Raw genomic sequence first — 17,125 nt, 5'->3', positions numbered from 1 at the left:
GGACATTCATACTTATCTGCAATTAATCCTACACTCATACACCATTCAAGCAACTCTTTTGGATGATCATATAAATACAATAAAAATTTGGAATTGGCCATGGGATCCAAATATTAAGCAACACTGTTTCACACAAGATACAAGATGGAATGAAGCTGAACATACAAAATGGTATGTTCGTAGTTCTCGTGGAGACAGGCTACGAAAACTTCAGGAACACCTAGTTGTTCAATTAGCAAAATTTTTATACTTCAATTACAAATATTTATTTAATTATTAGAGACTACCTATTTAGATTTCTCTCTTGTTTCTAACAGAACATGAGAAGACAGAATTTCAAAATTTTACCTTTCTCCTACAAAATATATCCAGCAGCAATATTATGTACACGGTAAATTATTTGAAAAATATATACTAATAGGCTCAGGAATGAATATCAGTAATACCATGCTGATTAAGAAATAGAAAAATAAATTATATTACGATTAAATAGAAAGAAGGGCACATTTTGAAGTTTGCACTATTTGAAATCTTTTGCCTGCTGAGAATTCCAGTCTTCAGATCTTGCGCTACTACCACGGAAGCATATTCCTAAAACGTACTCGCTGTAAGCCCTATTGGTAGAATTCGCTCACTGTATCATGGTTATAAACAATTTATTATACTTATTATCAGTAACGCCTAAGCTTAAATGTTATAAATGTAAATTAAAAGTAAAGAATTTGATATTAATTTACAATAATAAACAATTTATTATTGTTATTTTTAAGAGAAAATAGAAAGTGCATATAGTGTAAATGCGAGACTACATTGTGACGTCATTAGCTGAGTCTCACCAGTACCTCCTATATACGAGGGCCATCCAGGAAGTAGATTATGTTTCCGTCTGTGTCCGCTAGGGGCGGGGCTAGCGCGGCCATCTTGGGGTCAGAGCGTTGCGCAGCTCAGTATGCATCTAGCCGTACTAGTGAGAGGTTCGTGCTGTGCTCCGTTCAGATACTGTGACGGTTTGAAATGTCTGCGTTAATTGAAAATCCCGCGAGGTGCGCTCAGTAATAAGGTTTCTGACTGCAAAAAACTGTAAACCGATAGAAATCTATCGGCAGCTTCGTGAAGTGTATGGGGACAACATTATCACTGAAGGTGGAGTGCGTCAGTGGGTCATAAGATTTCAAAATGGCCGAACCAATGTTCACGACGAAGATCGAAGTGGGAGACCCAGCATAGTGACCGCCGAACTTCTCGAAAAAGTCGATGCTAAAGTCCGTGAAAATCGAAATTTCACAATAACGGAACTTTCTTTGAGTTTTCCACAAATTTCGCGAAGTTTGTTGCACGAAATCATCAGCGAAAAGCTTGGTTACCACAAGTTTTGTGCAAGATGGATTCCAAAAATCTTGACAGAGGACCACAAAAATCAGCGAATGGCTGCAGCGTTGAACTTTTTGGACGCTTACCATAAGGATGGTGACTCTTTACTCGATCGCATCGTTACTGGTGACGAAACATGGGTGAAACATGTGAACTGTGAAACGAAATTGCAATCAATGCGTTTTGATGACGACGCACAGCTGCAAGAAGAGGTAACGAAGTGGTTGAAGGCGCAGGCGGCCGAATTTTTCGACGAAGGAATTTCCAAGCTCGTACATCGCTACGATAAATGCCTTAATTTGTATGGTGACTATGTAGAAAAGTAGTATTTGAGTGTGGCTTTCATCTGTATATAATAAAATTTGTTTCCTATACTTTGTTTATTTTTTTATTCCAAAACGTAATCTACTTTCTGGATAGCCCTCGTACTAAGGCTACTATAAAGGGGAGCTGAATCATCATCCATTTTGAAGCTAACTTCTTGGTATTCGCTATTGGATTAGCACTGATTTCTTGACATATTTGTGGATCGATTTCGACCTAATTTTCAGAAAAATGGGTGGTTGTGCTGCACCAAATTGTGCGAATCAGTCTAAAAATAACTTTAGGATGTTTCGTTTCCCTAGAAATGAAGAAAGACGAAGAAAATGGATAGTTAATTCTCGTCGAGATCAATGGATCCCGGGCCCAGGAGCATATCTTTGTGAGGTAAGTTCAGCTTCGTATTTTTCCATAGAATGTTAGAAAAATTACTCTTCTTGGTACTTTAAAATATTTATTTTCATTTAACTGTCACTTATTGACGATCAATTGATTTTATAAGTACAAAATCAACTGCGGAATGTGTATGTGTTTGTGCAGTAAAATATCGTTGTTTCATGTTGTTTCTTTTGTTATCGTGAAAAGTTTATACCGTTTGTAAAATTTGTATCATACATTTCATGTAAACTTTGTGCTCAGTTAGAAATGTGATGTGCCTTTTTCTTTTCTTTAATTTTACTGTACGATTGGTGATTTAAAGTAGCATTCTATGTTTTGATTCTGATGTATTGTCGCCAAATCGGATAGTTGGCGCCAATGTTAAAAACTGGATGGTATGATCCAAATAATAAATTATTTTGTTTTTTCTTTATAGTAAGATAAATATATTCTGTATTTTTAGACATTTTTAAGAAGTTAAATAACAATTTAAATATTGTAGTAGTAAATCTTAATGTTGTATTTTTAACTATAGGTACTTTAAATTTATTTTTAGTGTGTGAGCAGGAAATATGTTTTAAGTAGTTTTACAAACATGATTACTTTTTAAAAATTTTGTTCTATTTTCATAAAAAAATTTAAATTTATCAGAAAATTACATTCTTAAATTATAATATATGTAACTGTAATTTAATACTAGTGCTTTTGATTTTAGTGTTAAATTTCATGCATGCTTTTGTTAAATATGCAGGTACATTTTGAAGAAAATCAATTTGAATGCTCTAGGCAAGATGGGCGTAAAAAACTCAAGCCCAATGCTGTGCCAACTCTTTTCACTGTGCCTAATCCCCCACAACTGTTGACCCCACAGCGTCTAAAAGGCATTGGTTTACCAAAGCACCGTTCAGTTACATCCAATTTTTGTAATGTATGTGTTTTTTATTTTTATGGTTTTTCATAAAAAAATATGTTGCCTAATATTGCCTAAGATTGTAAGCTTACTAGTTTTCACTATATGTTAGCATAAATCCTAATTAGCCTATTAAATTGTTTCATGCACACACACATCTATAAAAGTATGAGTTTCTTATGCCAATAACACCTTGTTACAGTGGTTCACTTGCTACTGACAGTAAGTTCTTGTGGGCTTGAAATTTACATTAATTTCTTATCTAAAAACACTTATATAAGGGTTTTTGTTTATTTATACTTGTTGCAGTGGAATATGAAAATGTTTCATTGTATTGATAAGTTATATAACTTTTAAAATTTTTGAAAAAAGTTAATAAAATTATATGGAAAATAAGCAATCAAGTGAGCCTTTCACAGTAATATAATGTCAAACACTATTGATGAATGTGAATATTTCACTCCAAAATTACATAAGAATAGCCTAAAATATTTAATTACTGCAAATAAACTGTTAAATATACAAATTCTTGTTTTTTTCTTTGTGTATCATATTTTAGCACTTATACTTGTTTTCAATAATTCAAGAAAAATGAATTTTTTTAATGACTAATGATGTTTTATGCTCTTAAATATAAACATTCATAGGCACACAAGTAAATTTGTACTTCTGGTTGTGAACATATCATTTGTAAAAATGTTTAGAAAAAGAGCCAGTAACTTTATATTTGAATGGTACGAATGAATGTGGTTAATCTTATCCTTATCCATCAACTGATGGTTAATCTTATTCTTTTTATAACTGTATTATCACCATTTTGAATGTAATTCCATAACCAAGTGTTGTTTTCAAATAACTGAAGAAAAATATTTAGGATGTAGCAATTATATATTACATGAGCAATTGTATGTTACCTGAGGATGTATCAATTAAATATTACTTATATTATATGCATTTGACATATGACAACAAACATGTGCTAATTATTTGCACTTTTCAAAACTTTATGACAGCATCCATGGCTCTTTTTAGCCCAAAAGAGTTAATAGTTTTGTTTTAAGATTTTGCATTATTCACTCTAAATGGCTGCATCTCTTCAAATTGTTACCATCCAAACATTATCGCCCTGTATTATTTTTAAAGAAATTAAATGATGAACGTTTTCCACAACGGTAACCCTTCCCTTAAGCAGATAGCTCTTGAGTGCTTTGCCATGATTAAATAAAAATACAATAAAACCCTTATTAGACTATGCATGTATTTAAAGGATGGCGAATGCTTACGATTTTATAATTGTTTAACCTTTTGATGCATGTTTATTTATTTGTTCTTTTTCATATTAAAAGGTGTGTGAACTTCACTTCAAGCAAGAGGATGTTCTGAGGCAAACTGAATTCTTTGATGAGAAAACTGGAAAGAAGATCATTATACCAATTTCATATCCTCGTTTAAAGAATGGTGCAATTCCAAGTCTGTTTCCTGATGGTCCGAGTCATCTTAGTTCCAGTGTTTCATCAAGGGAATCACCAGAGCATAAAAGACTCAAAAGAGAACAAGATGCACTCGAAAAAGCCTTAGCCTGTAGCTTAGCTGAAAAGGAAGAGTATGAACGAAAACAAATGTTTTATAATTTAGATGAACTAAAAATTTGTTTTAATACTGTGAATTTACCAGATAACTGGATAGTTATACACAGGCCTATACATACTATGATTCTTAATATTTCTAATGACAATCATCCAAGAATTCTAAAATCATTATTTATTGATTGTAATTTGAATATATCTGTAGCAATTAGAAATATACCTATTAAATCACTGAAGCAATATGTAATCCCATCAAAAATTAACAACCTTAAAGATCTTTTAAGTATTTTAGAGAAATTAGACCTATTTGCCTCAAATGATTCATCTGAAGACAGTATTCAAAATTATTTACAAATTGTAAATGAATTAATGACAATTTTAAAAGAGAAAATTCCACATAAAAACAATGAAATAAATTTTCTCCTTGAGCAACTATCAAACTTGAATTCAGAAAAACAACAATATAGGTATTCTGCAGACTTTCTAATATTTTCCACTTTACTTCACACAATTTCACCACATGCATATAATTTTATTCGAAATTCAGAAAATATTATTATGCCTCATCCACGGACCATTCAGAAAACTTTTTCAGATTTTAATATGTATCCAATAAATGAACAATACCACCAAAAGTTCCTAAGCTACATAAAATTTAAATTTCAAGAACAATCAGAAAAAGATCTGCTTGTTATTTTAATGATTGATGAAATTCATCTAAATCAAGCATTTGATTATAAAGGTAGTAATTTGTGTGGAATGGCATATAATTGCAAAAATGCTGCATCTAGTGCATATGTTTTCATGATTCGCAGCCTATTATCTGTTTATAAGGATGTTGTACATATTTTGCCGGTGAAAACACTTAGTGCGGATAATTTGTATATTTATATTAAAAAAATTTTTGTGGGATTAGAAAATATTGGGTTTAAAATTATTGCTATTGTCACTGACAATGATTCGATTAATAAAAAGGCTATGTCTCTGTTTTCAGAACCACCTAAAGTTAGTATTGTTTATCAAAACCCTGTTGACAAATCTAGGCCAATGTTTTTTATTATTGATACAGTGCATATTTTAAAATGCATTAGAAATAACTGGATAAATCAAAAAAATAATAATCAGAGTATGTTTTTCCCAAGTTTTGATGATGCTTCACATATTGAAACTGCATCTTTTTCTTGTATTAAAAAATTACATGAATCTGAAACTGGTAAGTTATTAAAGTATTCTTATGGTCTGACAATAAAAGCTCTATATCCAACTAACTTAGAAAAACAAAGTGTAAAGCTTGCATTGCAGATTTTTAATGATAATGTTGTTGAAGCATTATTTTCTTTTGGGCAGCAGAAAGAAATAATAAATTTCCAAGAAACTGGAAACTTTATTAAAATAATAAACACATGGTGGTCAATTGTAAATGTGAAATCTATTTTTAAAGGGGTTCATAAAAATAATGTATTTGAAACACCTTTCACTATGGCAGAAAATGATGAAAAATATGTTTTTATGAATAACTTTTTGAATTGGCTAGATAGTTGGAAAAATTTGAATTTAACCTCTGGTTGCCTAACCAAAGAAACTCACTTTGCAGTATACCATACAACCTATGCTTTAATTGAGATATCAAGGTATTGTATAAATGAGTTGGGTTTTAAATACCTTTTACTTGGAAAAATACAAACAGATATGTTAGAGGCTAGATTTGGTAAGTACAGGCAACTGGCTGGAGCTCACCATAATATTTCTATCAGACAGGTTTATGAAATAGAGGGTAAATTAAGACTTCAGAGTACATTACCAACCCTAATAAATTCTTCAAAATTTGGAAATATTCCTCTTCATGTATCTGATTTTAAAGGCACCGAAGAACAAACTTTTGATGACACTGATGTACAAACATTCATAGATGAAATAACAGTTGAAGATAGTGATATACACGACATAAAATTGGATGTACCTATTTTGACTTATATAGCTGGATATTGCTGTTATAGTATGCTAAAAAAGTTAAAATGTGATGTATGTAAATCCAATATTACTATTGATAAGGAGTTAGCTTTAGAAAACGATGAAAATATTCATTCATGGATTAAGGTTTTTGATAGAGGTCTTATGTATCCTCATCCTGATATTTTACATGCTGTTATATACAATTTTATTGTTGTTAAGAAACTTATTTCAGATGAATATGAGCAAAAATTTTTATTTTCGGCAAATCCACGAGTTACAGTGTGTAAAATTACTCTAAATTTACTTCATGAAAATTTTTTTTTTAGAGTTGAATGACTGTCCTAAACTTCATGACCCTCAAATTATTTTGAAAAACATCATACAAGCATCAACGAATATTTTTCTAAATAATTACTGCAAAAAGTTGAATGATAATCTTTTAAGTAACAATTTAAACAAGCAACGGAAATTGAAAACATTAAAAAAATAATTTATGCATACAGCAGAAATGACATATACTATGTTTATAAGTTAGTAAACTTTATAAAATAAGATAGTGACACTAATCTATTGTTTCTTATTATCTTCAGACTTGTAATTCATTTTATTTAAATGAATATTTTTTGCAGAATGTAGATAGTATGTTAAATAAAAAAAATAGTGCTTTTTCTATTTGTGTTGTGAAATCTTTACCAACTCTTTCAAAATGCATGCACACACACACACAAAAAAGCATTTGTAATAGTTAACTAATTATGACAGTAAAGTGCTAAAGTTGTTAAGTCTCTTATATAATATCATTTTGTGCAAAATAGGTGTATTTATTGTAAACTAGACAAATATTGATTTTTGAAGATAAAATACTTTGCCAATTAATATTACTATTGTTTAGATTTTGAAATCAGTATCTTGCAATTTTTTAATATTATTTTAATTGAAGCAGACATGTTTATTACATTAATTTTACACTGTAAGAAGAAAATAAATACAATTTGTTTTTACCTACAATTCCATATGAGTCATTTTTATAGATATTCATGCATTTTTATGGAGGAAATTCACTGTATTCTTATACAATATTTTCATTGTAATACATGCTAAATTCTGTCAAAACTAAAATGAAATACTTTGGAATTAAAATTTCTAATGATGTGGTTGTACATATACAGGGGAAAACTTATCAAAAATAAATTGAGTAAAAAAATATTTTTAATCCTTCTCAGCTGTAAGGCTTCATGCAGGCTAAACTATTTTGATATTAAAGAGACTTAACTGTAATAAAAAATAAGTAGCATCAAGTTACATAAATAAATAGTCATCCCACCCTTTTTCCCACTGTAGTATGCAATGCCATTTCCTATTACTTCCAGTTATAAATTTACTAATACAAAAAATTCAGGCCCAAAAAAAAATAAAATAAATAAAATCCTTTTTATATGTTTTGCATCCTAATTGTGTTGCTTTTCTTTAATAAAAATCTGAATTATTTTGAAAATTTTAAATCTTACTTTACATTTTAACAATCAGGCTATATTTATTTTGATTTCTAATAGGAAAATACATAAAACTTGTTATTCTTTCAATTCTAAGAATTGAGGACATTTGATCTATTTAGATGTTTTAAAAGTTCCTACTGATTACCCTGATAAAAATTCCAGTAAGTACATATATAAACTTCATATTTATCATTTGCTAAAAAATTCTCAAATAAGTTACAATGAAATGCTTTCAGGAACAAAAATTTACAAGTTACAAAAAAAATTATATGCATATAATTAGACAAAAGGGATGTTACAAACATTTAACAATAAGAATGAAACATAAGAATTTTGAATTCCTAGCAAGTGTCAAGTTTGTTGAATTTTTACAATTTTTCTTTTTTTTATTATTGGGGAAGATGCAGTTATGTATTCTCAAATAATGATCTAATTTAAAATGCCTAAATATATGAAATGTTTTGTTACCGTATTTTAAAACTACCAATGAATAAATATTGATAGATGCTAAAAAATAGTATTTTTCAAATCATTCTCCAGGTTTCTCATCTGTTAAGAAATTCAGTCCCACACTGAAGTGAAAAAAAAGCGGAAAATGACTAAACAATTATGTGTAAATTTGTATTTACGAGAAACAGAAAATGCCGTTAAAAATTGATTAAAAATTAATTTAAGGATTTTGTGTTAATCAACTGTAAACTTGCTTAATTATGCGTTATCCTCTTTGTTAAGGAAGAAAATATTTAATAAAATATATATTCTTCAGAAAGCAAACCAGCATCAGCCAGATATTCAGTATATATTTATTACTACTAATCTGAAGTATGTTGAATTAATTTCTTTACTATACTGTTATTATTTTAAGCGTAAAAATATATAAGGAAAGTAAGGTTAGGTATTTGAAATTAGAAAATGCAGTCGATGAAATCAAATCGGAATATATATATTTGCACACACACACACACATATATATATATTTAAAACCAAACGATATAGTAAGCCTTATGCAAGGAAATAAAAACTACTTTTCATTTTCTCTCCTCTTAAAGGAATAACAGCGATAAGTGGTTTCATGTGGCAACCATGCTTTCTGTACATAAGGAAGACTTTAGTGACGTAGTGTGCGGCGTGCCGTGGCTTCGTTTATAGGAGGTACTGGTCTCATCCATTTAATGACGTCATAAAGCTCCTCCTACTGAACTTTGTTGATGCAGCCTATTCTGTGCTTTTACCAAAAAATTTCGTTACTGGAGCATAAAAGTATTTATTATTGTACTTTAGATTTTCAAATAACAGAAGTTGTGAGATAATGCAAGAGATTTTTGATTTCAGATAAGAGATTCAATTTTGGGGGTGACATGAATAGATTTTTTAATTTATTTTATAATAAAACAAGACTGGTTTTGTATTTGAAAATATTTGGCAGAACGGTTTAATCTTTTAATATTTCATTGGTATGTTAATATTTTCTGGAACCAAAATTATAAAATGGAGGACTCTTAAATTTATAATAACTGAAATTTATAATAACTCAAAATAATTCTAAAATGATGAATTTTGGTACTTTCTAATTATCTGAACCTCACCGGAATGCTGTGAAAAAGTATTTATGGTCTAAACCATGTTGCGAAGAAACATTTATGTGGCTACACGTCACGAAAAATCATTTATGTGGCAACCCAAGTATACACATAGCATTCTCCCAGACAGCACTTCTCCAGATATTTTCACCAGTGTAGTTGCAGATTATGATCCCTCCTATGGGAATTTGAGTACTTTAGCATTGTGGTGGACCACATACTGCAGTTTCTGTTGCCTCGGGTGAAATCTATGGTGACGTAGCTTTCTGCATGCATACAACATAAAAGGCCTCTCTTTCCTTTCTCATTTTAGGATTCTGGTGCCAAAATTTTGCAATTTTCTGATATTTTTATTTATTTATTATTATTATTATATAGTTATTTATAGGGAGAACAACGGTGAAAAAAAGCCTTGAATTGTGCATGTCTTGTATTGAAACACTCTCCTTTTTTAAAACAGTAGGTGGTGGTGGATGCATTGTTGAAATAAATTTAAAGATATGTAAACAAATATCCCTCTCCTAACTCACCAACAAGTTTGCAAACACTCTTCAAAGTTGCCAATGAGTTCATGACTTTTCAGTGGGTCTGTGGTAAGAATCTAAATTCCATATATTTTACAGCTCTTGTTAAACACAGGGATTTTAATTTAAATATAGGAATTTAAAATTAATAACTTAATATATTTAAACACAATACCTTATTGCTACGTTTCCATTAATGGGAGAGCAATCATCACCAAACATAAATATTGGGGCAAAATGTAGTCTAAAATATTAATGGTAAGTTTAAAATACATTCATAATGCAATTTGTCACAGTTCCAGATAATCTCCATCTTTAAAAAAAAAGGTAATGAAGTAAAAAATAGGTAATGGAAATGACACTGTGTATTTTAAAATATACATAAAAATTTAAAATAATCCAAGCAATGGTTATGTGTCTAAAAGGTATAATCCTTACTACCTTATGCATACTAAAGGTTACTGATAGATTTAACTGACAACAGTTACTTTTAAAACAAGAATAATATGAGCAATTCAAAGGTTATATTTAATTTAATGGACCGTAGGGAATGTAAGCATACATATTTTGTAGTAAATTGATTGGCAAAGGTTATCCAATAAAGGAAAAGATTCCACGTGTGCTTTCTCTATATCACTACTTTGATCTAGTCCATCATTAACAATTTCTTCCTGAGATTCCATCTCAGGGTAAAAAGTGAGATAAATTTAGTGTATAATTGTAAGCGTTGTAATCTTCTTCTTAAAAATGTAGCTGTATCACGATAAAACATTAATAAACTATGTTAAATATTGTTTTCCTACATTCTATTAGCAAAAAAGAATATGGATATAACCAATGAGGTTAGAATACCTCCTTGGATATAACGCTTTGTTGCACCCGCTAAGTCTTTCTGCACCGACGGGCGAAAAATCAATAGCAGCTATCACAGCAGGAGGTACAGGAGGCGAGTACGTTTTAGGAACATGCACCACGGACTCCGTAGCTGCTACTAATTATTATTTTTAAATGCATCTTTCTGCTAGAAAGAAAAATCCCATTCACCACATGGTGCTGCAAAAAATATTCGTTTTGGCCTTTAGGATCTGTATTTCAGATCCTGATTGGAAAAATAAGTAACAAATTCTAAAGTGGGAAATTTTTTTTTTCAAAAGTAAAGAGGGTAGTTAGAAGGAAAATAATTACTTAATAAAATAAACTTTTATCTACAAATTAAGAACCAAGCAGAGTTAGATATTTTTCAAAATTAATAAAATGCTTAAAAAATTCAAACTTCATCAAAAGTCGGATGTATTTTGAATTTATTAAGTACTCATATAATAAGAAAAGAACTGGATCATTTTGAATAAAAATGGTAAAGCATAATTGTTGTACTGAATGACAATGAAATTTCATGCATTTTAAAAATTTTCTCAATTCATATGCAAATGAATTCCACAAGATGGCGCCTAGGCTGTGTTTGTTGTGAAACAACTAATCTTAAAACAGATGTCTTTTGTGTTGAATACAGAACGAAAATTGCAATGAACAGTTATATGCCATGTGAAGGAGTCTTTTTGTCATTTGTGAAATGTGAACTGTATTATAAATTTGATCTTTTATAGTGATTTCAAAATGAATTTTGTCCATTCAGAGGCTGGGAATGTCAGCAATTTAAGATTTAATCAAGATCATGGTCAGTTTGTTTACCAACATTTTTGTTAACTTTGTTAGTTATTTCTTTTGTTCTGGCTAGTAAAATTTTTCGAACATTTTCATAGAAACTGTTTATTGTTAGAATCATTGCAATTATGGAACTTTAAGCAATAATAGTTAATGATTTTTGTCTCTTGCTCTTAAAAAGTAATTTTAATTCTTTGTGAGGAACGTATGCGTTTTACTGTTAGAAATAACTTAGCACTTGGTTTGGCACTTCTTAATGTATATTCTATGTTTATATCAATGTCCGTAAATTTTAAATTCTTATTACATTATTTGCGATCTGTTGTAAGCTTGAGAATTACAGTTGTAAAATTTATTTTCGTCTATTGCAGTGTATAATACTAGTGTGAATAAAAAATAAAATCTCAGTATGTGCATGTCGCTTCATAAAATCTTGTTTACATAATTATGCTCATGTGAATAAGTATGTATTTATATGTCATATATGCATATTTTTATATGATTTAAAAATAAATTTGAGTCTATAGCAAGTGAAGGTTTATGAACATTTCATTTATCTCCAAACTATTGTTTTTCACTATTATGAAAATAGTAAATTATAGTGTTATGTATCCGAACGTGTTATATTTTGTACTAAATATTTCGTTTAGTTTCCATTGCTTAGAACATTGCATGTTTACTAAATTATGAGATAAATCGTTTTTACAGGTTATTCCTTATACTCATTTAATTTTTTAAAGCTGTTTTCTAATGATTTAATGTTTGTTTATTTGCTTATATCTATCAGTGTGAAATGCGTATACAGACAAAAAGTATGTTCTTGTTTAATAAGCTAGATGCAAAGTTATAAATCGGGCTTTATGTATATGCGATTGTTTTGTTAGCAAGACATAGTTCTCAGCAAATTATAATGTAAGTAATAATATAAATATTATATTGTGAATAATTACTTTTGCATATGAAACTGCTATTAATATAAATTTTGAAATAACAAAATTTGGTTGTAAATTTTATCTGTTTCAGATAACCACGTTTGCATATAAAACCATTGTTTAATTTTTAAGCATGGAAATTTGAAATATACATTTTTCTAAAGAACAAGCTGTAAACATTTGCATTCCCAGTCAAAGAAATTTTATCCTCTTAAGTGTAAATTTTGAAATGATTGCCAAAATAAGACTATATTTTAGTGATAGAGTTTGGTGGCAATACATTTCATCTTCATGTCTTGGAGGGCATGTAGCAGTGCAGGATTTAAATCATGTCAGTTCAGCTGTCACAGTCCTGGAATATATGTATTTTTGGCATGAAGAATTTAATAAAATATTGTGAAGAACAAGACTTAGTAGAGTAATGCATCAAATTTTCAGATTCTTAGAAATATACTTCTAAAGTTAGCAGCAGGTGGATTTGATGAAGTTGATTTAAAATACTAATTTCATAAATGCAGAAACTGTCACTCACAGTCAAAAGACAGCAAATGAAAGAAAATACAAAATGGTGACATAAAAATGTCGACTTATCTTAGCACCAAACTATTTTGGCCTTCAAAATTTGTCCTTTTTTTTTTTTTTTTTTTTCCCTGCAATGAGAACACTAAGATGTGATTTTTAAATGTAAGCAGAATAGTAACTTTTAAGTTATGCAATAGTGAAATGCCATTATTTTATGTAAACAGAATAGCAACTTGAGATGATAAAATACTAGATGAGTAAAACAAAGTCCAACAGCTTTGCAAGTAAAAACGTAGTCCTATTTACATAATTCATCGTAAAATAGTAGAATGAACAATTCTTGTAAATAATTTAAATAATAATTCAAAACTTTTGACATTCCACATCTTTCAATTGCCATAGGAAGAAATAAAACTGTAAAAAATAATAATAAACTCACCCGGAAAACATTAACTAAATAAAATTAAATGAAAACAATCATAAATTATAATATAAACTTCACGTCATCTGAAATCCCACGTTCTCTCACCAACAACAGCTTAACCTCCTGCAAATATGAAACAGTAAAGGACAAATATGGTATTTCAAAATTAAATTTTAAAAACATACATATATTGGGGCTACACTAAACTCACGCTAATTACAATCACAGAAATAAAGCTTTAGGTTTGCCACAGGTAAACACACAGCCGGAAACCACAACAAAATCATGCTAAACTAAAAACTCTCGCCGAGTTTAGCCCACACCTCAATTATTGAAGATTAACCAAAATGTCTTAGAGATGAGCATATTTTTTAATACATATTGAAGGACATAATGACTTTTGGTCTTCTGCAATTAATTAACATTCTGTCGGGTGCATTTGATCTGCTAGGCACATCCCAGGCTCTTTGGTTTGCCCTGCCACCTTCAAAAATCACTATTCCTTCTCCATCCAATTAGCTTCCATTTTCTAATGCCACTGGTAATCATAAGGTCAGTCGGTGAATTTCTTCATTTCTGGTTGGCAAATGAAATGATCTAATAGGCTCGTTGTGGCTTATTACTTTGTAAATTGATGAATAAGTTTTCTGTATCACCTTTTTTGGTTAGCAGTTTCAGTAAAAGTTTACAATAAAGTGGCCTTTTTTTTTTTTTTTTTTGATGCCAGGAAGGGACAATTTCAAGATGGCCGCTACACAGAACCAAAATAAAATGTCAAGGAATTGCACAAACTGGGTGTCCATGTCTACATCGGCCTATTTTCACTGAAAAAAAAGGTCACAGAATTGCACAAATTCGGCATTACGCACTGCCTTGAATTTGTCCATGTGCATATCGATTCATTTTCACTTTAAAAAAATCAGGAGGCTAAAACCAAATTAAAACTATCATGGTAACCAGAAATGGGGTTTCATCACCAAAATTGAATAACATTTGTCGCCAGTCGAAGAGGCATCCAATTCTACACTAGAGACGCAGTTTTGTATAAGAAAATATTTTATGATTATCTACAAAATTTAGTCTGTTTTGGGGCTCTGGCTTTTCAAGTGCATTGCACCCAATCATGTCATGAATTGTAAAATATTTCAGTAGTTTCAAATATTGCTTGTTGAAAAAATTGGCAAGGATATTTTCATAACAACATTGTTGTTTAATTTTAGAAATCCTCAAGATCTTGCAGAAATTCACCGTTTATTCTAGGCATCCAATGAAGACAATGAGGATGTCAAAGATGAAGATTTTGATTTTGAAATCAATATTGATTTAGAAGGTGGTGACGAGCAGACGTCTCCAAACATTTTATCTCCGTGTACCATATTGGCTTTTTCACGAAGCTTCGAGGACCAAGATCCATTTAATTTACCATACCACGGCGATGCAATTATCATGAACAGCATATATGTTTTTAAACAGAGCAATGAAATTTTTGTGATTGGATCTATATGCTATAATCTTACGAAGAGCCTTGTTTGTTTAGACTTACATTCAGTGTAACCTTGCATAAATTTCTTAAAGCTGTTTTTAAACATTTGTAAAAATATATTTTTGCCCCAGAATATTAGAGATTTATTCGCTTTAGTATTCTTCACTTTTCAATGGATTTTTTTTTTTGTGACGTCTGTACGTACTTAATATGCCTCACATAACTCAAAAACGAGTAGCTTCAAAACGTTGAAATTTTGTACATGGGACTACTATGACATGTAGTTGTGCACCTCCTTTTTTGGCTGCCGTTGGTTCCATTGAAAGTATATATACGTACCTACTTTTGTACCTGTCTCAATAAGCTCAAATTTTTTATTCTTATATGTCGGTAAGTTGTGCATTTTTTGCTTTAAAAGTGACTGAATTAAGTTGTTCTTATATTCTGGTTACGGTTTTTATGACTGTATAGAATAGTGTCGAATTATCAATGATGCAAAAGTTGTTTAAGTGCTACTAAGCCTATGTAAGCCTCATTTGTTTACATTTTAAACTCTCGTTTTGTTGGAAGATGTTTTGAGTTTTCATATATTTTTGCCTTGTTGCGAAGCAAGATCTGAATTGATTGAATGAGAATATATCTCTATTGAAATTCGAGGAAATAAGTTTAAATGAAATGGGGCTAAAAATGTTTGTAATTTAAAAGATGTATGCTCTGCAATGCACATGTGCAACATACTGTAAAGTTTACAAATTGGTAATAAAATTTAGCACCTAAAAATTTGGTGATAAATTAGTGCAAAAAATTTACCAATAGCAGAACTGGCTCTATTGTAAAATTGGGGGTCCCTTCCATTAGCGACAGATTTTTTTAAAGTTTGGTGATGAAACCTCATTTCCGATTACCATACCTCATTTTTGGTTACCATGATAGTTTTAACTTTGTTTTAGCTTCCTGATTTTTTAAAAATGAAAATAGATTGATGAGTACATGGACAAATTTAAGGCAGTGTGCAATGCCTAGTTTGTGCAATTCTGGGATGTTTTTTAAGTGAAAACAGATCAATGTGTACATGGACACAAAGTTTATGCAATTCTTTGACTTCTTATTTTGGTTTTCTGTAGCGGCCATCTTGAAATTGTGCCTTCCTGGTGCTGATATTAGCATCAAAAAAAGAATCGCTAAAAAAGCAAGGGGTACCCAATTGCAAATCGAAGTGAGAATCAGTCACATATTCTTAGGTTTACATGCTTTTTTAAATGACGTCTGACAACTGCAAGTCTTATATTGTCTTCTATTGCACACAGTTGTAAACTATTACTGCAGAACTTAATAATTGTTAAAAAAATATTATTAATTTTAAAAATTATTTAAAATCTGGCTAAAAAATTTGGAAAATGAAAAAAAAAAAAAAAAAAAACAAAGGAGAACAAACAATCTTCTCACTACATTCAAAAGTGTTATATATACATAAATTTCCTTTCGCCATTCAACATAATTTTTAGATACTTACTTTTTGTGACTCAGAAAAGCAATCATCTATCCATTCCAGAAGTCTTGTAAAATTTGCTTTGATATTAAGAAGTTCAAGTTTACTCTGTATCTTAGAATATAGAAAGGCAATATTTAAATGTGAAAAAAGTATAATACTAGCATACTAATTAAAAGATACTGGAATTGGCATATTTATTTGTTGTTCATAGAACATTCTAAAGTTATGAAATTGAGAAAAAGTCGGAGGGACAGGCATTATATTATGAGGTACTGTTATCTTATCAGGATTGAATTCAGATGTTGCCAAAAGCTGGACGATCTGACGAAAAATTTGAAACATAAAAATAACTACCAAAATGTTTACGATATCAGGAGAGTAAAATGACAGATACAGTCAAAAGTCATTAATCCGGACCTCAAAGCTGCAAACTTTCTGCGAATGCATCAACGCATAGTACGTTGACACATGCACATAATACGTTTACGCAT

General features: G+C 30.1%; 3 protein-coding genes across 4 annotated transcripts in view; 2 read left to right on the top strand and 1 right to left on the bottom strand.

Moving 5' to 3' along the window:
- The window catches only part of mldr (mitochondrial ribonuclease P catalytic subunit), a 54,978-nt gene extending 54,199 nt beyond the window's left edge, over positions 1 to 779 (bottom strand). The window contains exon 1 of one of the 2 annotated variants that reach the window (XM_035363289.2): positions 484 to 779. In XM_035363289.2, the coding sequence (XP_035219180.1) occupies positions 484 to 507 (24 nt within the window). In that variant the 5' untranslated portion in view covers positions 508 to 779. Of the gene's footprint in view, positions 1 to 348 lie in introns of both variants that reach the window. The other variant, XM_035363291.2, reaches the window with a different exon arrangement.
- A 680-nt stretch (positions 780 to 1,459) lies between these two features.
- Positions 1,460 to 7,189, top strand: LOC146998983 (uncharacterized). Its single transcript, XM_085812210.1, has 3 exons — positions 1,460 to 2,079; positions 2,822 to 2,998; positions 4,327 to 7,189. Exons 1-3 carry the CDS (start codon positions 1,927 to 1,929, stop codon positions 6,853 to 6,855), a joined length of 2,859 nt encoding a protein of 952 aa, XP_085668336.1. The 5' UTR covers positions 1,460 to 1,926; the 3' UTR covers positions 6,856 to 7,189.
- A 4,381-nt stretch (positions 7,190 to 11,570) lies between these two features.
- LOC118194851 (WD repeat domain phosphoinositide-interacting protein 4-like) overlaps positions 11,571 to 17,125 on the top strand; it is a 44,597-nt gene continuing 39,042 nt past the window's right edge. Inside the window, exon 1 of the mRNA XM_085812209.1 lies at positions 11,571 to 11,794. Within this exon, the coding sequence (XP_085668335.1) occupies positions 11,734 to 11,794 (61 nt within the window). The 5' untranslated portion in view covers positions 11,571 to 11,733. The remainder of the gene's footprint in view (positions 11,795 to 17,125) is intronic.

This window comes from Stegodyphus dumicola, chromosome 2, assembly GCF_044657685.1.
Source record: "Stegodyphus dumicola isolate Sdum_Otavi_A_Nest chromosome 2, ASM4465768v1".
Lineage (NCBI taxonomy): Eukaryota > Metazoa > Arthropoda > Arachnida > Araneae > Eresidae > Stegodyphus > Stegodyphus dumicola.
The sequence above is the reverse complement of the archived record's forward strand: the minus strand, read 5'-3'. Positions and strand labels throughout refer to the sequence as shown.

Coding starts and splice junctions, on each gene's coding strand:
- LOC146998983 (XM_085812210.1), top strand. CDS start 1,927: ATGGGTGGTTGTGCTGCACCAAATTGTGCGAATCAGTCTAAAAATAAC. Junction 2,080..2,821: donor CAGGAGCATATCTTTGTGAG/GTAAGTTCAGCT, acceptor TTAAATATGCAG/GTACATTTTGAAGAAAATCA. Junction 2,999..4,326: donor TTACATCCAATTTTTGTAAT/GTATGTGTTTTT, acceptor TCATATTAAAAG/GTGTGTGAACTTCACTTCAA.